At 48.2% G+C, this 21,697-nt stretch overlaps 1 protein-coding gene across 5 annotated transcripts in view; it reads right to left on the reverse strand.

Moving 5' to 3' along the window:
• The window catches only part of PDE10A (phosphodiesterase 10A), a 157,008-nt gene that overhangs the window by 40,780 nt on the left and 94,531 nt on the right, over positions 1-21,697 (reverse strand). For all 5 annotated transcript variants that reach the window (XM_084890946.1, XM_084890943.1, XM_084890945.1 and 2 more), the window contains 2 exons: positions 5,037-5,165; positions 409-437 (listed from right to left, as the gene is read on the reverse strand). In XM_084890946.1, the coding sequence (XP_084747072.1) occupies positions 409-437; positions 5,037-5,165 (158 nt within the window). The remainder of the gene's footprint in view (positions 1-408; positions 438-5,036; positions 5,166-21,697) is intronic.

The following is a 21,697-nucleotide window of genomic DNA, read 5'->3' on the forward strand; positions in this document are numbered from 1 at the left end:
GCTGCCACCTAGCCCGCCCCACTCCACCACCTCCATGGCCGCTGCGTCTAGGGCCGTCCCGGGCTCCATCCAGGGACCAGGGACACAGCAGGCAGGTGGGGCTGGGAGAGGTGGCAGCGGAACCTGCGCTGCCCCAGCACAAGCCATGCCGGGGCCTCTGTAAAACCACTGAGAAGCAGACTCCTACCGGCAGCTCCCTGTGCTCCAGCTCCCCCCTAGGCCCCTTCTCCTCACACCAGCCAGGGGAACTTGGAAAATAAAAGGGAATTCTGTCACTGCCGCTCCCCTTGCACTCAGCTCTCCCATCCCTTATCCTCAGCCCGATCCTTCAGCTCGCAGAGCCCTGAGGAAGCACACAAAAGGCGCCTTTCCCATCCAGTGGAGGCAGAGAGAGGTCCCCGCACTCACCCGGCTGACTTCCTTAGGCACTGGCTCATCTGGGGAGGGAGAAGGAGGGAAACACAATTAGAACGCACTCGGTGCAGGGTCTGGAACACGCAACATGTCTTTCAATAAACAGAAGGCTTCACTGCAATGCTTCCTTGTATGAAATCTAGAACCTGGATTGTAAAACCTTTAAATAAGTGTTAAACACACAACTTTAGAGCTAGATGGGCATGTGAATTTTGGAGGGAACTGAACTGACCCGACTTGCTTGTCATTTCAGTTACCTACAAACGGCTGTACCTGCAAACATGCTACACTGTGGCTTGTTCACATATGTGCACGGAAAAGGGTGTGTAACTGGGACAGGCACCCGTGTGGAAGAGAGATCTCCCTGCAGGGCTGGCTACATGGCAAGAACATACTGTGTGACCAACAGGACACAAGAAACAGCTGGCCCAGACCACTGAAGCCCCGGTTCTGAGTGGCCAGCCCGGTCCCAGCTCTCACACTAAGGCAGTGTGCGTGCGGCTGTCCAGGCTGGGAGCCATCAGGAACGGGCCAGAATGCCCACTTCCACTCACCATAGAGCACAGTTCTAGGCAGAGGAATTAGGCAAGAAAATAAAAGACATCAAATTTGAAAGAAGTAGTAAATTGATCTGTTTGTAGGTGATATGATCTCATAGGTAAAAACCCGAATATTTCACACACACACACACACAAAAAAAAAACACCACACTTAGAATTCAACAAAGTAGCAAGATAAAAAGCAAGCACACAAAAATCAGTTGCATTTCTGTACATAACAATAAACAATTCAAAAGGAAACAAAAAAAAAAAATTCCATTTACAGTAGCTTCAAAAATAATACAATACTTAGGAATTAACCAAAGAGATGAAAGACTTGTACAATAAAATCTACAAAATATTGGTGGAAGAGGTAAAGGAAGCATACTGAAAGCACAGCCCACAGTCATGGATAGGAGGCAATATTGTAATGGTTTATAAGCATCGCTATCATTTATCCAGAAAAATCCACAGGGGAACCTCTAGCAATTAAAAATGGTATTTAAAATCATCATGATAGCCCTGACTGGTTTGGCTCAGTGGATAGAACGCCGGCCTGAAGACTGAAGGGTCCTGGGTTCAATTCTGGTCAAGGGCATGTACCTTGGTTTCGGGCACATCCCCAGTGGGGGGTATACAAGAGGCAGCTGATTGATGTTTCTCTCTCATCGATGTTTCTAACTATCTCTCTCCCTTCCTCTCCATAAAAATCAATAAAATATATTTTAAAATTAAAAAAATAAAATAATCTTGGTAATACAGTATTTCTCTTTAAATTACATACATAATTAGTCCCTTTACCATGTTCAACAGCAACAAGGCCAAAGCAGAATAAATTTACAGCTACCTTTAGGTAACAAAGAAGGCTCATTTTCTGTGGTAAGGCACAAATAAATTAGTCTAAAGACCATAGTTTCCAATTAATATAAAGGCTATATTTTAACAGAATATGCTAAGAAATACAACCTTATCTTGCTATCAACCCTGTGTCAAAATTAATCTAATAGACATGAATGCTTTTAAATTATTTATTCACTCATTCAATCTTTTATTCATTAAGTGAGATTTAATGTGGCCCATATGTCAAACACTGCAGAAGACATTTAGAGACTCAGCCGATGCATGGAGAGCTCTTACTAAAAGGGATTCAATGATTCCTTCTTAAAATTTAAAAACTAGTTCACAAAGTATCTATGAAATGGAAGTAAAGTAGGGATGCATGAGACGGGCACTTTTCACACGTGTTAACACAAGTCTCAGACAGACTCAGAAGACTCGCATACCTCTATCTATCAGAGTGAAATTCAAATCACACCAGAGACAAAAACGTGAGATAAGTGGTCAGCACATAAAAACACTCCAGTAAAAGCAATTAACACCAGCATTTCTCATTGTGGGGCGTTACTTAAGACAGCACGAATGTCACTCGGAATTCTCCGGAGCGGGAAGTCACTGCACGTGCTTCAGCAGAGAAGTGGGTAACTCTCGCTCCACAGCACCAGGGACACACCAGTGACACGCGCAGCCACATTCTGCTAAGGATTCAAAGGTAGGCACACCGTGCCCACACTTCAACGCAGAGTTGTCCGGTCCCAAATAGTCTTACCCAATGTTATAATATTGCTAGAAAACACTGTCTTTTAAAAATCACGGCTTTATTCTATCCACAAATTATGAGAGCAGAGCAAATTATTAAGAGTAAATGGAGAGCACAAATAAAATGACAAAAATACATCACTGGAATCAAATAAAAATATTTCCTTACTGAAGTGGTAAGGCTGGGAGAGGTAAGACATCACGGAGGCTCTATGAAATGTCCCAGCAAAACTTTACTCCTTGACATTTCACGAACGCGGGAGAGAAACCGTTTTTGCTTTGATTTTAAGGGACTGAGCTACTGTGTTACTTGTTACAAGACATCTGCAAGTACCTGGCCAGCATGGCTCAGTGGTTGAGCGTTGACCTATGAACCAGGAGGTGAAGGTTGGGTTCCTGGTCAGAGCACATGCTCAGGTTGTGGACTCGATCCCCAGTGTGGGGCATGCAAGAAGCATCCAATCAATGATTCTCTCTCATCATTGATGCTTCTATCTCTCTCCCCTTCTCCCCTCCTCTCTGAAATACAAATAAAAATTTTTTAAAATGTCTACTTGCTAGATATTTTCAAATACACAGTCAACAAATCTGAAGTAATCTTATTTTTTATTGTTTATCATCTGTCTTCCCTGTAAGAAAATGACCTTGAGGGTATCAAGTTTATATATTGCTTATTCTACAATCACATACACAGGTGCTCAATAAATATCTGTTTGTTGACACACTGAAGAGCAATGAGGAGAACCTGGTCACATTCCTGCTCTAGTCACCACTCAAATAAATGTTTCCAGAAATTATTATCCAACATTGATTAAATTATCCAGGCCAATGTTAAACCTCCAGGAAGCTTTTAAGGAATATATGGTGAACTCATTGACTTTCAGTTCACATCAAGGCATTTGACACATCTTCTGGTTTTGTATTACACACAAACAAAAAAAAAAAGATATGAAAGTTCTATTTAAGTGGAAGTGTAGTTTCAGTATCTTAGAGGTTTCTCAGAGAAAGGAGAGAGAGCACACCAAATGAAGTTCCAAGTAAACCATTTCAACGACCTGTGTTTTCCTTACTTGTGATGTGTACTGACAAATCTCACTTCTTCCGAGCATGAACTATCAGAATGAACATTAAGTCTTATTAATAGAATGACTGACAGCAAGAAATACATAGTAGATAGAGTAAAAAAAAAAAACAAAAAAAAAACAAGAAACTTCATGTATTTTATGAACAATATTCAAGGCAGCTGAAAACACCAGTATTTCTATTATTAATTATTTGACATTTATAAATACACCAATAGCTACATGGTCTGCTACTGAATGATCATAGAATTATAATAAAAAGTATTGGCCATAAAACACAGCATTGCAGCTCATTATTTTTATTTTTTACTGCAGAACTTTCCTTTCTTTCCTTCTTTCTTTTTTTTTTTTTTTTTTTTTTTTTTACAATATACAGAACAAAACCAGTCTGTATGTGGTCTCCACTTCCAGTCCTCAGGTATCCGGGTTCTCTCCTGTGAGTTTTCCAATGACTGCTCAGGACGTTTCTCTGTATTCTAGTTGTAATGCCAGTTTGTTCCTGGGCGCATGTCCCTGCAGCATCCGCTTACTCTGCCACCATTTTTAATCTCCGCTGCTCATAACTTTTAGATCATTTGAGTTCAATCAATCACCCTCTTGAGTATCAAATGCAGAAACTTTCAAAACCAGAGTAAGGAGAATCAGCTCTGAGCAACATGCTGGTAGCACCCTCCTCACAACACAACATTTCAACAAGGATCCCTTTAACTTTAAATACAGCACTTTTGCTATACTAAACACATTTCCAGAAGGACAGTATTTATTTTAATATAAAAGGTCTTGTTTATTTAAAATTAATTTCCACTCTGAAACAATATCTTAGAAACGAATATTTGGACAAATGCAATTCATATAAAACCTAAATTATATGACATTATTCAGATCCTACATATTAATATGTGCATTCAATCTGGCAGGAAATGAACTTCACATCCCTCCTGAGCCCACATTTCTTTTTTCATCAGAGCTGCTTCTTCCAGGGACAGATCTGAATGAAAATCTAATGCCAAGTCAACAGTTTTCCTACTGAGCACAGGTAAAAACTGCGTGAAAACTTCTTTTGGCAAGATATATTAACATAAATATAGCTTTGCAATATAAAAAAAATTTTAGAGTCATTAATAATCATCATTAAACAAAACCAAGTCTAACACTGCATTTTTCAATGCGTTCACATCTAAATAAACTTTCAGGTAATACCTGTCAAGGTCTTTCTTTTTAATCAAGGGTTTTTCTTTTCTGCCTAGTCCCCCTCACTCTAAAGTCAAGTTATCTCTTTAGACGGAATAAAATGATCACAAAGCTCTATGTCTACCCCGCGTTTCCTTTCCAGCATGTATAAAATGCCTATCCTTTGTCACATAAAGTGGGAAATAACCCACATTCAGTCTGAATGAGATCTCACCTTCTGCTTTGCTATTCTTCCTCTTCAGCCATTTCTCTACCGTCTCCACACTAACACTTTCAGATACAAATTCATCTAATATCTCAGGGTGAAGAGAAAGATATGCCTTTACTTTTTCATCTGTCAAACCTGTAAAAGAATTGAAAAGAATAAAATTAACCCACATGACATCTTCACATACATAAAAGATGTAATAATACTGACTGATTTAAAACATAGTAAATATAAGAAGAATACAAAGTGTGTGTGCATACAATGGAATAATACCCAGCATACAAAGGGACCATGTTCTTATACATGTACCCCATGAAGGAGCCTTAAAAACAAGTCAATAAGCCAGTGAAGGGCAGACGTTCACCCTACATTTCCGTTCACATGACGTGCCTAAGGAAGCAGACGCACAGAGACTCGGCACTGAAGGGGGTCTGGCCCTTGGGCAGCGGAGGATGGGAAGTACAGCTTGATGGGTACCATTTCTACTTTGAGTGGAGGCACGCTCTGGAAGCAGACAGTGATGACGGCACCCTGTGAGTATGATGAATGCCCTCAATGGCACACTAGGAACGGCAAAAATGGCGATTTCCTGTTATAGATGTTACCACCATAAAAAACAGAACAAGTAAAGTTAGAGCCTCAGTGATGTAAACTACAGACATTACATCACGAAGCAGCTGTGTTCCGACGGCCCACGGCCACGTTACCCTGGAACTGAGGCTGTGTCCCAGCTGTGCAGCCATGCCCTACAGAGTACAGCGTACTCATCTGTGGTGTCTGCAGCTATCCTGGGTTTAATACTCAGGGCAAAGGAAGCTCTAGTGACAGTCCAAACAGGAGAACGGACCACTGGCACACGTCAGGTCCCAGGCATGTTTCATGAGTACGCTCTTATCAGTTATTGTTTACAACACAAATTCGCCCCTTGCCTGGGGCGCTAAATGTAGGTGCAGAGTCATCGTGAAATGTGTTCACAGAGATTCTATGTCCGTGGTCTGTTTCACCGAAATAACTTCCTTGTCTAATGATAGCTGCCCCTTACTACACCCAGGATTTTCAAAGCACTTTCGCATGTTTCCACCATATGAATACATAAACCATGTTTTGCATTTGGTGCTTCCTGTTGCTGTGCCATTTTGTGAACTCCAAATCCCAAACAGGTTACCCTCAATTATTACTAACGGTCGTCGTTTCCACTCTGTAGCCTCGCTGTAAATCAGTCAATAGAACTGCCCTCCTGAGGGATGGTTAGGTGAAAAAAGACAATAGATAGATTCTACTTTGTAAAGAAAAAAATAGTCTAACCAGTTTGGCTCAGTGGACAGAGCGCTGGCCTGTGAACTAAAGGGTCCTGGGTTCAATTCTGGTCAAGGGCACATACCCAGGCTGTGGGCTCAATCCCCAGTTTGGGGCATGCAGGAGGCAGCTGGTCAATGATTCTCTCTCATCATTGATGTTTCTATCTCTCCCTCTCCCTTCCTCTCTGAAATCAAATAAAATATATTTTAAAAAATAAAAAAGTAAATCTGTCTGACCCCAGGGAACAGGCTGGGTGCTTCCCCACCAGATAGGCCAGGATTCATGGGTATGATTCTCAGGGGATGAAGTCACACCTCTGACGACCCTACAACAGGACAGTGTAACTGAGACGGCAGATGGTTTCTTCCAGTGAATTAGTACTTAGGCAACTTAAACAACAGATTTATAGAGGGCTAGAGATAAAGGTAGAGATACAGAAATACAGATTTATACAGAGATGGATATTGGTAATAGATTTTTTTTAATGAGAACCTATGTTCACCCTACAAAAGAGCCCCATGCTGTAAAATCCTACTGAAGAAATCCTATAGGGGCCGCACATGACTCATTAGAGAGCTCCCGAGGAGCAAGCTGCCCTCCCAGCGCAGGAGAAACAGGGTGTGAAGGGAGATGACCTCTGACCTGGCCTTCAGGCAGACAGACAATGCACAGCGCGTGCTCCTGAGCTTCTCCGCACCTCACAGCGGGAGCTGAGGTGGCTCAGCTTCCCCGGTTCCTACCCTAACTGCCGATGGTGAGCCTCTGCTTTCTGCAATAAGCGATGCTGACTCAGTGAGCTCTAAACCAGGGTCTGAACGTATGCTTGATCTCTAGCCGTGGATGTCCTCCATAACCACAAGCTCCCCTTGACGCAAACCTCAACGATCCTTGTCCTTCCTATTTCTTCCCTTTTCTGTTACTCTCCCTTTCCTCAGAAACCCAGATGGAAGATAAAAGGCCGTAATTGACTCATCCCTCCTTGTCATCTCATGTTAGGGCATTATTATTCAAGTCTTATTTGCCAAGTTACAAAATTACATATCTAACAAAATAAACAAAGAATTCTTAAAACTCAACAAGAAAAACGAACGAATTAAAAGTGAATCCAATATCTAAACAGATCCTTCACCAAAGATGATACATGGATGGCAGATAAGCCTATGAAAAGATGCTCAACTGTCATCAATGAACCGGAGATAAAGTAAGAAGTGAGATCAAATTACATCCCTATGAGAACGGCTGTAACCAGTCACCAGGACCAGTTGGTGCTGAGGCTGCAGCGTGACAAGGCCCCTCACTCACTGCTGGTGAGAATGCAGAGCAGTGGCCGCTGCGAAGCCTTCTCTGGCAACTTCTCCTCAAGCTCAGTATGGTCTCACCACGTGGTCCAGGGGACTCACCACAGGGACTCACCACAAAGACTTATTTCTGAACAAAACCCTGCATGTGACTGTGATAGCAGCTCTCCTTGTGACCCTAACAGCAAGCACCCAGGTCCTGTGGCATGTCCGTGGCATTAGATATGATTTAGCAATAAAAAGAGAGCAGCCTTGGAAAGAGATGTCGCTCTAAAATGCACAGCACCGAGGGCAGTCTGAAAAGGCTACGTACTATCAAACCCCAATCATACATACAACATCCGGGGGAAGCAAAATGAGGGGGGAGGGGATGAGGGAGGGAGTACGAGCGCGTGCTCAGGAGGGAGGGAGCCGAATGGGCGGAGCACGGGGCAGGGGTGGGAGGGGCGTGGTACAGCCTGCCAGCCATAAGCTAAGGAAGTTCTGGAGACCTAATTCACAGACAGCAGGGTGACGGGAATCAACACTGCTGCACTGTACAGTAAACTTGAAAGTCAACAGAGCAGATCTTCAAAGTTATCCCAAAAGAGGCAGTTATGTGAGGGAAGGGGGTGTTAGCTAACCTTATTGGGGCCATCATTCTCAACACACATGTGCGTGAATCATCAAGTTGTACACCTTAAGCGTACCTATGAGTCAATCACTCCAATAAAACTGAAAAATGTGTTTGTCTTCTAATTATCCTCCATTCCTACTGAAACGAGTGTGTCTATGACCTAAAAGCAACCCTTACTGAGCCCCAGCTGAACACCCTGCCAGGGTTCCCACCACATCACTTCCATCCCACACGCCTCCAACATGCCCCGCCACAGCCCTGCGGCACCAGGTGAGAGGGCCCTCCCTCGGCGCGGCCAGCCACGCCGGCTTCTGGGGCGGAGGAAGCCAGACAAACACACTGATGCCCTCACACGAGCAGGAGAACCATCAGCACGGTTTGGAGTAGAGCTGCAGGAGTAAGCTTACGTACCCAAAACCCGTCCTCCCAGGACCCAACGGGAAGAGGCCGTGCAGCATAAAGAACTCCATACTCGCCCTAACTGGTTTGGCTCAGTAGATAGAGTGTCGGCCTGCGGACTGAAGGGTTCGATTCCAATCAAGGGCATGTACCTTGGTTGCAGACACATCCCCAGTGGGGGGTGTGCAGGAGGTAGCCGATTGATGTCTCTCTCTCATCGATGTTTCTAACTCTCTATCCCTCTCCCCTCCTCTCTGTAAAAAATAAAAATAAAAAATTTTTAAGAAAATTTCTCATACTCTCATACTCTCAGCACTCTGCCTGGCACCCAGGTCCCCAGAGGAGACCGCTACCCTGGCCCCCGGATTGGAGGTCACAGGATCTGTGTTCTCTGAGGGTGTCACTGCACCCTCCTGGCCGCCTGCTCTCACACACCCCGGAAAGGCCAGGCCAATGCTTGCAGGGTCACCAAACATGTGAAGACCCCAGGCCCAAGGGCCCACCCAAAACGGTCCCCACAGTGGGAGGGAGAGGAGATCAGCAGCCTGAAGAGCTGCCCTGGAGGCAGAGGCAGGGCAGTGGCGGGAGATGGGGAAGAGAAGTAAGGAGCAAGCAGAGGCAGCAGGTCTCCCAAGAAGCCAGAGGCTGTGGCCGAGAAGACAGCGGGATGGACAGGCTCTCCTTGGATGGTGGTGCCCTGGTCAGGGTTACAGATGGGGATTAAAAGCACAAGGACTGAGTAATTACTGACTTTGAAACATGCAGATAGAATCAATATGGTATTAACACAAACCAGCTGGTAACCATAACCAAAGACTAACGTCAAGCTGCCACCTGAAGGCGAACGTGATGTCTCCAATGTTGGACAACAGCACGACAGGCAGACAAGCCTGACCCTGAGCACAGCCTGCGCCGCAGCCCACAGACAGTGAACCTGTGGCAAGCCCAGCTGCCGAAGACCAAGCACAACCTACAGGAAAGGAGCAGCAACAGAGAGAATGTCATCTACCATGCTATGCTGAGATTTTCAGGAAGCGTTTAATAAAATGTCAAAAAAAAAACCAAAAAAAAAAAAACCAATGATAGATAGCGCCACAGAAATAAGCCTTTCATAGCAAACAATATTTTAAGAAAGCTTTAAAATAGAAAGAATATAGGTTTCATGTGATACATTTTAATCTAGTGAAGTAAAAAGAAGATAAAAATGGAGAAAAGAGAGGCACAAAAGTAGGGGGATAATAATATATAGGCAGACTTTGAATTCATAATCTCAGTGGTTTAAAACTTGGATTTAGATAAGACAAGCAGAATAACAATTGTAATTTTTAATGGTGATTTTTAAGTATTTCCATCAGTATTTTCATTCATCTAAGTGTAAAGGAATTATACCCTAAAGGTGAATGTATGCAAATCCCGTATGTTGGCAATTTCTAGGAACCACTTCTTTTTATTGCTTTTTCAATGAGATTTTTCAAAACCATAATATTCATAAAGAAATTTGAAACAAAGAAAATAAAAAATAGAGTTTACTCAAAAAAATGTAAAAGGCATACATTTTCTCTCTTTGCTTACAAAGCATACCTTCTTAAGATTTTATTACAAGTTGACCGAGAAATAGCCTTTCCTGGACTTCCTCTATAAAAGTATATCACTATTCATACTTCTCCCGTCAATGCAGTAACTCATTTAAAAACATTGTTAAGTTTTTACAGTGTCAAGCATTATATCACATCTTAAATCAGGGGACTCAAGAAATAGTAGGAAGATGAGTAGTCAGACACATAACTAAGCTGAAAGGTTAATAAGGTGCATAAATGAACATAAAGTGTGTCAGGCATGATCAACTCTAAACACTGGGATTCCTTGATTCACTCAATAAATGTTTATTGAGTGCTTCTATGAACCAGACTTATCTCTGTGGCTGATATATAGGAAACCACATCCTTAACCTTGTGGAATTTTGAAATTATCTTTAATGCCAGGTAAGGCTAGCCAACAGAGACTAGTTACAAATTAATGAGCCAGCAGCAATGTCGAAGGTGACCCAGCGCTGCCAGCTCAGGTGACTGGCGGGCGTACGGAAGGCAGAGAGCAGGGCAAGTTCATGGAAAAGAAGCTGACCTGCAGGTGACTGTTGGGCCACCTATAGGGTGACGTTGAGGAGCCAGCAGGAAATACTAATTAATTTGCGGCTCAGAAGTCACCCATATTGATTATTGATTTACTAACACACCAGGTTGCCAAGGAATACTGCGGTGCATCCCATATGGCAAAAGAAAATGTTAATTCCCATCTTCACCCTGATTTTTTTTAATTATGGAAGAAAATTATCGTAAATAGTCTCATTAGAAAGATTAAGTCATTCAATAAAAAATTAAGTCATTCCATAAAAATCATGCATGTATGTCTTCCAATTGGATTGTATAATAAATCCTTTGATCATTCACCTCTTTATTCAAATCATCAAAAATCAGAATTAGATAAAATGAAATCCAACAAAAGTGGATGAGTTGGTCTCTGATCCTCAGCTAAAAGAAAGCGTTTGGAGAGAAGAGAGACACTGACGCCACCTCTCACGCTGCTGCACACAGCGGTCCCTGCCCTGCAGCACCGAGAGGGGAGGCTCCCTGCCCACAGAGGGGGCGGCCGCAGCAACTGCTCCTTCATGTTGTCCAAAGAAAAAAGGAAGAAAAACTCTAAGAAATACTAGCAAAAGCTCTAAGCTTTTGTCTTCCATACATACACCAAAGGAGTTCACCCAAGACGACATTCTGACAAGATTAATTCTTTATCCTCTGTCTCCACATCTGAACTTCCTGCTCCTGGGCCAGTCCTGGCCCCATTAACAAGCCCGGACCCAGGCTGTCCCTGCTCCCGAGGCCACACCTCCCCGCTCCCTGTGGTGAGGACAAGCCCGCAGCCCAGGAGCCAGACACGTGACGTCAGCCAAGGAGTGGCACGTCAGAGCACAGCCGAAGGGCACCTTGGGTAACCGCCCCTCTGCCTCCCTCTACTTCTGTAGAACAAGGTCGGAATTCTCCTCCAACGTCATGTTCACAGCTGATAAACGAAAGTAGGCCAATAATTGACCAACAGGAACGCATAACAGGTTGTTCATATTAACTTCAATTCTGTATTTAAACCCCAAAATATAAAGTTTTACGAAGCATTAAAATTGGTTTTTCTGGATCATGTAGGAAGTCCTTTCCATTAATTTTTAGTGCCATTGTGTTTCAAAATTCCAACATCAGAATTGGAAACAAGCTAAGTATTTTAATGAAGTTAATTGCATCGGAATGACGGGCAATAAGAACATCTATTTCCTACGTAACCGCATTAAAGAGGAAATAAACAACGCTGACAGGGCCCTCTGAGGCTGGCGTCAGGAAAGGAAGCGTGTCTCTCTCTCTAAGCCCAGCCTGGTGAAGCCCGGCTCAGCATGACTGCCGCTGCTTTACTAGTCGCTCTGTCCTCGTTCCTTATTTTAACACTAAAAATTGTAACATTTAAATAGTTCAAGAGAGAGAAACCAAATGTCCACTCACAGGGTGGAGTTTCTTTGGAACAAACTTCCTTATCAATCCCACAAGCCTGGGGAAGTAATGAATTTGACCTTCTTAAGTCAACATGAAAGGTCTCAATTTTTCACCTACCTATAATAATCTATAATAATAAAAGTGTAATATGCTAATTAGACCCATGTCCTTCTGGACAACCCTCCAGACAAGCAGGGCTGCGAGGCAAGCCCGGTCCTGGGTGCCAGAGGGGAGTGGTGCGGGCAGCCGGGGGAGGAAGGCCTGCTCTTGCACGACTTTTGTGCATCGGGCCTCTAGTTTTATATGAAAACACTAGCATTAGCTGTTCTTCAGATAACTTCCAGATAAACCTTTACGCTGTTTAATGAACGTTGATGCACACGGGTAAGGCCACCCCGGCCTGGAAGGCGCTGTGCCCCCGTACAGTGTCCCATGCAGGATGGGAAAGACGGGGCAGGGCTGCCCCCTCCTGTGACGGAGCACCTGGCCCAGGGGAAGCCATGTGCCAGGAACACAGGGCTAGTCACTGGCAGAGCGGACTTGAGTTGGATCCCAGACCCGCCTCAGCGCGTTCCGAGAAAGCAGCTGCTCTCTATCCGTGTCCGTGGCTGCCGACAATCCCCACAACTGGGGCTTCACCGACAGAAACTCACCGTCCCGGTCCTGCACCTGCCTCCGGGGCCTCGGGGAGAACCTGTCTCGGAGGGTAGGCACCTCTGGCCCCCAGGCCCCACTGCCTCCTCCCCTCAGGTGTGCCCTCTCCCCCTCTGCCGCTCCTACAAAGACACTTGTCACCGGACTTAGTGCCCAACCGAGTCACCCAGAATTAACTTATTTCAAGATCCTTAACTTCATCACATCTGCGAAGACTTTCTCCAAATAAGGTCATAGTCAGACTCTGTAGTTAGGCTGAGGGTAGGGAGCTGGGGGGGGGGGGGGGGAGGGGGTGGTCGTGGAGGGGAGCATGGCTCTGTCCTCGGTTCCCAAGCCCTGGTTGGCATCCCCGGAAACAGTGAAAAATATTAGGGAAAAGGTGAGGATTTGGAGTCGAGTCGGGCAGACCTGGACCCAAAAGGTGTCTCTAACAGGTGGTAGCTGTGGTTTTGGATGAAGCACTTGTCCCTGGGCCTCGGTTTTATTTTGTTTGATGCAAGTACATACACCGGTCACATGGACTTTTACGATCAGGACGATATTAAGAGGCGGCACCAGCACTAGGACCACCCGGCTCCTGGGCCTCCTCCTTCCTCAGTCGATGCCTCAGTCCGATGAAACCGGCCTCCTCCGGAGCCAGCAACACCTGCCGCAGTGAGGAGCCTGTGTCACGCAGGCTAAGTAAAGGCGAGGCTGCGCGCTCGACGGGCCACACGCCCCCACTCCCTCATGGGTGTGTCTACATGCTAACGCTGACAAGTCTCTTGAGTGGTTATTGATCTTAAGACATTTTTGGCTCACACTAACACAGAGGAGCGCCATCCAGAGGACGGCCAGCCTTCCAGGCAATTCGGCTCCAGAAGTTAATGGAAAACCACTGAAAAGTAACGGCAGGTGGTGTGAAGGATGTGACTGGATTATCCCGGTGACTGCGTCCCGGCAGCAGCCCTGGCAAACTAACAGCCCTCCTTGCTGCCCATCTCACACTTCTTCCTAAAATACGTTCAAAGACTGAGCTGATCTTCTTCACAACTGCACTGTGCGAAGAAATTATAAACACGCAAAAACAGACTATTAATCTGCTCTGATATGTACAGCATGCAAATGTATGCCTACAGTCTTCCTAATGTTCACATTTAGTTGCTTCCACCAGGAGAAACAATCAAGATAAATGAGAGTGCTTTCATGAGAATTAATGCAATGCATATAATAATGTGTTTTACCATCTGCTTTCACAAACACAAGCGGGAAATTATGGCAATTCAGGTTACTTTAGTATATTAATATCAAAAAGAGAGCATATTTTGTTTATGATGTTTTCAGAATCAAAACCAATTTTCTCAAGTACTACTTAATTTTAAAATAGGAACAACTTAATTGTCTTTAATAAAGTAATAAACTAGCATCTCAACTAAAAGACATCTTCCAAGTATTGGGTGAAAGATGTATGCTAGGTGGCATTTTTAGTAAATCCATTTCAAACATTAAGTCTCTCTCGACCATCCGTGTGATTTTCAAAGGCAAGAACGACACTGCATCCTCATCACATCCCCAGAGCCTGCAACAATGGCCAAGTCCCCTCAAGAGCAGAATTCCCGTTCTCTCCAGCTGCCACCGGCACCGGGTTAGCTGACCGGGAGTCACTGCCTCAGGAAGTCAGGCTCCTTGGACTTCTGGTCACACTCCCATCCACCGATCACTACGTAACGTGTCTTGCATGTGTTTCTCTTCAAAGACCTTTTTTAGTCTACACTGTGGGTTCATGAGCACTGCACCCTAACTCAGGCCTCACAAGGCTCATCGCTGCCTCCTAGTGCCTATCAGGACCCCAGACAGAGCAACAGCACTAGGCCTGGGCCACTTTATACAGCAAGGTCCACAAAACAAGGCACAGAACCCAGCCAGTGTGGTTAAGTGGTTGAGTGTTGACCTATGAACCAGGAGGTCACAGTTCAATTCCCGGTCAGGATACATGCCTGGGTTACAGGCTTGATCCCCAGTTTGGGGTGTGCAGGAGGCAGCTGATCCATGATTCTCTCTCATCGTTTTTTTAAATATATTTCATTGATTTTTTTTACAGAGAGAAAGGGAGACGGATAGAGTTAGAAACATTGATGAGAGAGAAGCATCGAAAATCTACCTCCTGCACACCAAGGTACATGCCCTTGACGGGAATTGAACCTGAGACCCTCCAGTCCACAGGCAGATGCTCTATCAATTGAGCCAAGCTGGTTAGGGCTCTCTCTCATCTTTGATGTCTCTCTCTCCCCCCCCCTCCCTTCTGCGCTGAAATTAATAAAAATATTTTTAAATGCAGGGGAATGAAAAAACACGGTACTAAATCCACAGCAAACAGGCTTCCTGTCTCCAGAGAGCTGAGACCAAAGGGCAGAGTGCGGCATGGTGCAGCCTCACCAGAACGTGCCACACCAGGATAACTCCCGCCTCCCACAGCTCTGCCCACACACGTGCCCGCTCCAGTGACAGCGAGAGCAGAGCCCCACTTCCAGGCTACACACACATCCCAGTGAGCAGACGGACTTCGAGGACAGAACCTACCCACAATGAGGACAGACTCTGTGTTCACCCAGCAGGCATGTGAGAAATGCTCAGGGATGAAGAGGGAGTGAATGAATTATCATAATCAGGTGTTCCCGTGATCTCCAGCAACATCATCATTTTGATCCACGTGACATGGACCCACTAGAGACCGCAGCACGCACTGTGGCCCGGGCGGACCTGGCACTCGGCCCCGCCCTGCTAGCGCACAGGCTACTCGCCTGGCTTATCCCGCCGCTCTGCTGCTGAGTGTGACCCTGCTACAAGAGTCATCCAGTTCTGCTGGGAAGGTATGGACTTCATTCAGTCCCTCCACCAGCTGGAACAAGAAATCGCCCACCACGCAGGCCCAGCGCGGGGCAGTAACAGTCCTGTGCTGGGTCAGTCCCCGCCGCGGATAATGCGCTCTCCGAGGGAGAGGGGCAGCTGCTGGCTGCCCGCGGGCGGTCACAAGGTGTTCTTGGAAAGACAGCTCTTTCTCACTGGTGACCTGAGCCGTCTGAGAACATGTGGCACCCTGGGGAGTGTCACACCGCCCTCGTGGGCAAACTGACTGCTCTTTCAAAGGTTCGATTCGGACCTCGTGCTGGTTTGGCTGGTGGGCAGAGCGCCGCACTATGGGCCAAAGGGTCCTTGGGTTTGATTCCGGTCAACAGCATGTACCTCAGTTGCAGGCTCCTCTCCGGCCGGGCCCTCCTCAGGGCTCAGGCAGGAGGCAAACAACCTATATGTCTCTCTGTCTTTCCCCCTCTCTCCCTAAAAACCAACGGAGAGATGTCCTTGGGTGAGGATTAACAACAAAAATTCCCATTTACTGGTGTTCAGCCCCAGGTGGGCGGCCTGTGATGTTTATTTCTCACAAGCCACAGGCATTCGCCACCGTTCCAAGTTGTGCCACAAAAACATACAAAAGTTTTTTCACGGCATTCTACCGTCTCCGGTGCAGACCCTTTCCGCCTCAGCCTGCTGCCTCGCTGTCACCCAGCTCACGGCTGCTGCCAGCTCCTCTTTACAATCAGTGAGCCAGATCCTCCCAGCGACTCAGAAATAAGCCCATGGCTGGGCACACACCCATCATTCCGCACACAACCAACGCAAACGCACTGCACAGAAACAGTAATGCACAGAATGGGCTATTTCTCTTTCTAGCAGAGAAAGGGTTAAGTAAAAACAAAGCACATCCTTTCCTGAATGTCACTTATTACCTTTAAAACTCCAGCCCACTCACTCAGTACTAATCACTTAATGGTAGGAAGTTAGCAGCTCAGCAGAGGGGCACTGTTTTTCTGGGCAGAGGGCATCATAATTAGAGCAGACAGCCTCTGAGCTCCACCTCATGCTCACTCACGCAGCGAGTCAGCTAACCTTCTGGGCCTCCATTTCCATCTGAAAAAGGGAGATAATGACAGTACCTATACCTCATACGTTTGTTTTGAGGATTAAATAATAATAGGTAAAAACTGCTTAAACAGTGCTCAGTACATGTTTTCTATTGCTAACACTAAGTATGATAATGGATTATGTAGCAGTCAACGAAGAGGACTAAGCTGTTAGAAAGCGGCCTCGGCAGTCTATCACAGCCTAGAAATGGACCCTGAGGAACGGAGAGGCATCGCTGAACTACCAAACACTTCTTTTCAGCTTCCTCGGAGACAAAAAACAGATATTAAACAGTCATGCTCCGATTTTCAATGTCTACATATGCATTTCACCATTCTTCATGGCTTTAAGTGGTATGAGTTTATTTTTGTAATCACCAGTTCTCACTGCTCATTTTATTTAACTCCTGTGTAGTTCAAAATGTAGTTTACATGATGATGCAAACTTGAACCTCACTAACCTGAGCTGGTCTTAAGAACAGTAACTGATGATTTTGATATGTAACATGCTAGCTGTTTAGGCTTTTAGAGCGTTGGCTTTGCGATAGGCACCTCGGGCTCCCCTTTTTAGCAAGGCAAGCACAGAGCGACAGGGAGAAGTTATCTTTATCCTTTAGGGCAGGGATGGGGGACCTTTTCCCTGCCAAGAGCCATTTGGATATTTATAACATCATTCTCAGGCCATACCAAATTGTCAACTTAAACATGAGCCTGCTCTATCTGGCCAAACATTTAATTACCTCACCCCTAATGCCGTGGCAGGGCCAGCCCCAATGATTTCAAGGGCTTTTTACAGCCAGAGGGCTGATGTTCCCCACCCCGGCTTTAGGATTTCATAATGAGCCATGAAGACAGTGAAGCACACACCACACCAGACGCGATTCTGCTCAGACTGTCAATCCGATGACAGTTTGGCTCTGGAGCATGTTCTGTTCCGTCTGGATCTTTTCAATCAGGAGAGAGGAAAGGTGAGCACATGCTCGGACTACCCCCGGTCTCAGTGAGTCCAACCTCATGAACCAAGTCCCTCTCCACACTTCCGTGGAAATGCCAATAAGTATGTGAGACAAGCAGCCTCTCTGATGTTAAGTGTTGCCAAACTGGTCCTGGTCCTTACTCCGTTTCCCCTCCTCGGGGTTTATTAGAATCAGACAGAGCTCGAGTCACTGGCGACAGACAGAGCAACCCCAGGAGTTTCTGAGACCCACTCAACGAACCCCTTCATCAGCTTGCCGCACTTATTTCTTCACACACACACACACACACACACGCACAATAAACCCACAGACATATCATAGAATATCATTCCTGATGAATTAAACACATTTGTGCCAACAAACATTTATTTCCGCCAAACAATTCAGAAATACTGAGCCATTTAAACAGACAGGAATCTGGCCTACAGTCAAGAAAAGCAATCATGTATTTTAAAAAAACACTTCAGTAGAGCTGCGCTTTCAGACAAAGCCTTCCCGCTCACTCGGCACAGAATGCGGGCAGGGTGCCAGGCTCCTTATCAGCGGGCTGACATCAGAGCGGGCTGCGTGCGTCAGCGCCAGGAGGGCCCTGGCTGGCCAGGACCGCGTGTTCCTTATCTTATCAGCTAAGTGTCTGGCACTTCACCCGGTGCGTGAACCTGAGAGGAAGGAAGGTGTGCGCTAAGCACCGGCCACTTGTTAACAAAACAAACAGCCAGCACGGCAATGCCGATGGAAGTTTCTGGCCTCGAACCCAGCCTTAAAGGAGAGCTTGCCACGAGGTGCTCCAGCTCTGTGACCACCGCTCTCCTAGACTGTCGGGAGAGTCCATTAGACTCCCGGCAGAGCTACGGAAGGGCAATTCCTTAGGAAATGCACACGGAGCCCTCAGTCGCCCCAGTAAAGCAGGTCTTTGGGGTCGTGAGTAAGACGAAAACTGCTTCCAAATGCTGGCTAGCGTCTGCATCTCTCAGATCAGGTCTGGAGGCGGGAGAGGGACACTCGAGGGCCCTGCGAGGCCCAGTCCACCGCTCAAACCCAGACAGAGAGTTTCCTGAAGAGAAAGGAGCCTGAGAAGAACTACCCGGAAATTAACGTTTTTAAGTGATTTTAACATCACTTTAGAAGAAATTTTAAGTACTTAGACATCACACTTGCTAAGTAAAAACTAACTTTCTGATGTCATAATATTGTATTTTTAATATCCAAAACAAAAACTATTTACTACTGTCAACTCAAAGTGTGCATGTTAAATAGTCCTCTACTAAAAACATGACTCACAATTAGCTCACCACACTGGTTACACAGCTAACCCACCGTATTTAAACCCACCCCTTCCCATTCCTTCAAGCTCACCGTTACAGTAGAATACATACAATTAGTTTTAACCCAGATACTCTTGTACATGGGTTGGCGGTCAAGCTCTTATAAACCACGAATGAACCTTGTGGGAAAAATGTTTTCTCCCAGCCCACTTCCTCCCGCTCTGGAGCCAAAGGCTGTGTTCCCCCACTGCAGCCTGTGAAGCAGCTCTGCCCCTGGGGGATGGCCTCAGAACGGGGCCTTCGCAGCTGACAGGTCCTGGGAGCGGCCCGAGATGGGAGATGCCGTTTATCAGAGCTGCAGGGCCCTCCGCCGGGTGAGAACCAGGGAGGAGAGAGCCCCCTGCGGCCCGGCCCGGGAGGAATGCTCACCAGGACTGAATGGCCCGCCCCTGCTCCTGGCCCTCAGCCCTCAGATCCGAGAGAAATGTGTGCTGGGGAGGCCTCAGCCCTGGGGTTTGATCAGAGCAAGCCGGGCAGGCTAAGACACTTCCTGTCCGCACGCCTCAGTCCATTCCAGAGTCTGACCTCTGCCTCAACTTTGGCCCCTGATCGCCTGGCTTCTCTGCCTAAACCTTGTGTCCCTGCTGATTCCGAAAAGCTCTGCCAATTACTACAGCAAAGCCTCAGCTGCCACCACGGAACCCTTGCTCATCCCCAGCAGTACCTAACACAAGCGTGCCATTCCCTTCGCTGACATTTCTCACTGTTTATAAGAGCTACCATGTGTTTAATTCATCACTTAAGAGAAAAGGCAGCCGTGCCGGTTCTTCTCCCCCGAGACTCCCATCCCCATGGGCAGTCAGGCCCGCCCACACCTGCTATCCCCTGCCACGAGCTGACCTCCTCATTCCCCAGAGCCCGGGGACAGGGGAGAGGAGGCTGGGAAAGAAGGCGGAGGAGGAGGAAGGGAAATCCCGGATGGACAGGGGGAGCCTGAGGCAGCGAACGGGACCTGGAGGGCTGGCAGCAGACAGCACATGGCGGCTGGGTCGCTCTGTTGTAATCGCCAGCTTATTGAAAACAGCAATGGACGTTTCTCTGAACTTCTCCTTGTTTCCTACCTCCTCTCCTAAGGCGGCCGCTCTGCCTCTCAGAGGGAGAGTCCTCCTCCGCCTTCAATTAAGCCCTCATCCCACTCCCTCCCTCAGAGCCAAGCTCTCCATCCCCTCACAGGCTTCTAACGAGTCTTCCCCACAACCCTGAAACCACCACCACCTCCCGCACTGCATCTCTTTTTAGGTCAAACCTCCTCCTCCCCGCCACCGAGGCCAAACCCCCGCCACCCTCCAACCCGTGCACTGCCTGCGTCCGCTCCGCCGCCCGCACCGCGGTCCGCCCGCCAGGCTGTCCTTCCCCCTGTCCTTCCCCCCGTCCATCCCCCCTGTCCGTCCCCCTGTCCTTCCCCCTGTCCATCCCCCTGTCCATCCCCCCTGTCCGTCCCCCTGTCCATCCCCCCTGTCCTTCCCCCTGTCCATCCCCCTGTCCTTCCCCCTGTCCGTCCCCCTGTCCGTCCCCCCTGTCCGTCCCCCCTGTCCGTCCCCCCTGTCCGTCCCCCTGTCCGTCCCCCTGTCCATCCCCCTGTCCGTCCCCCTGTCCGTCCCCCCTGTCCGTCCCCCTGTCCATCCCCATCATCCCCGTGTCCTTCCCCCTGTCCATCCCCCGTCCTTCCCCCTGTCGGTCCCCCCTGTCCGTCCCCCCTGTCCTTCCCCCTGTCATCCCCCTGTCATCCCCCTGTCCGTCCCTTCATCCATCCCCTTGTCCATCCCCTTGTCCATCCCCCTGTCCTTCCCCCTGTCCACCCCCCCGTCCATCCCCCTGTCCACCCCCCCGTCCATCCCCCTGTCCTTCCCCCCGTCCATCCCCCTGTCCTTCCTCCCGTCCATCCCCGGCCCCGGCACTGCCTCTGCCCAGGGCACGGCGGCCGGCGCCACTTCCGCCAAGGCCAGGGCAGGTCCCGTCTCAGCTCAGAACAGCCATGGAGACAACTTCCTGCGAGGACGGGCCGCCGTGTGGCCATCGCCAGGGAAAGGCCAGGCTCCTCCACGTGTCCGCCACCCCGGGAGCTCCCACCGAAGCGCAGGGCAGCGGGGAGGGCGGCCCCGAGGGCACCCATCCTGGGCCTCTCCTCCCTGGCGCAGGCCGTGGGGCCGGCTCCCCGGGCTCAGGGGAGGGCACCGGGCAGCCGCACCGCCACCGCCGGGCTCCCCGGACTCCGGCCGCAGGGGAGGGCACCGGGCAGCCGCACCGCTCCCCGGGCTCCCCGGGCTCAGGGGAGGGCACCGGCCAGCCGCACCGCCACCGCCGGGCTCCCCGGGCTCCCCGGGCTCAGGGGAGGGCACCGGCCAGCCGCACGGCCACCCGCCGGCTCCGGCCGCAGCAGTCCCTCCGCACCGCAGGAGGCACCCCCGGGGCAGGCGGCCTGGGCCTGTGAGGGCGGGAGGCGCCCGCGCTGTGGCCATCAAAGGCCCGGGGCAGCCGCCGCCCCGACCCACCCCCTCACCCCCGCACCAAGTCCCCCACGGCCTCGGGCCCACGCCGGCCTCCAGGGCGGAGTCCTGCCGCCCCTGACCGCCCTGCGCCTGGGCCTGGGAGACCCCGCGCCTGGGCCCACCCAGCACCTGGCGG

Source organism: Pipistrellus hanaki, assembly GCF_964339955.1.
Source record: "Pipistrellus hanaki genome assembly, chromosome: 7".
In the NCBI taxonomy this organism is placed as follows: domain Eukaryota; kingdom Metazoa; phylum Chordata; class Mammalia; order Chiroptera; family Vespertilionidae; genus Pipistrellus; species Pipistrellus hanaki.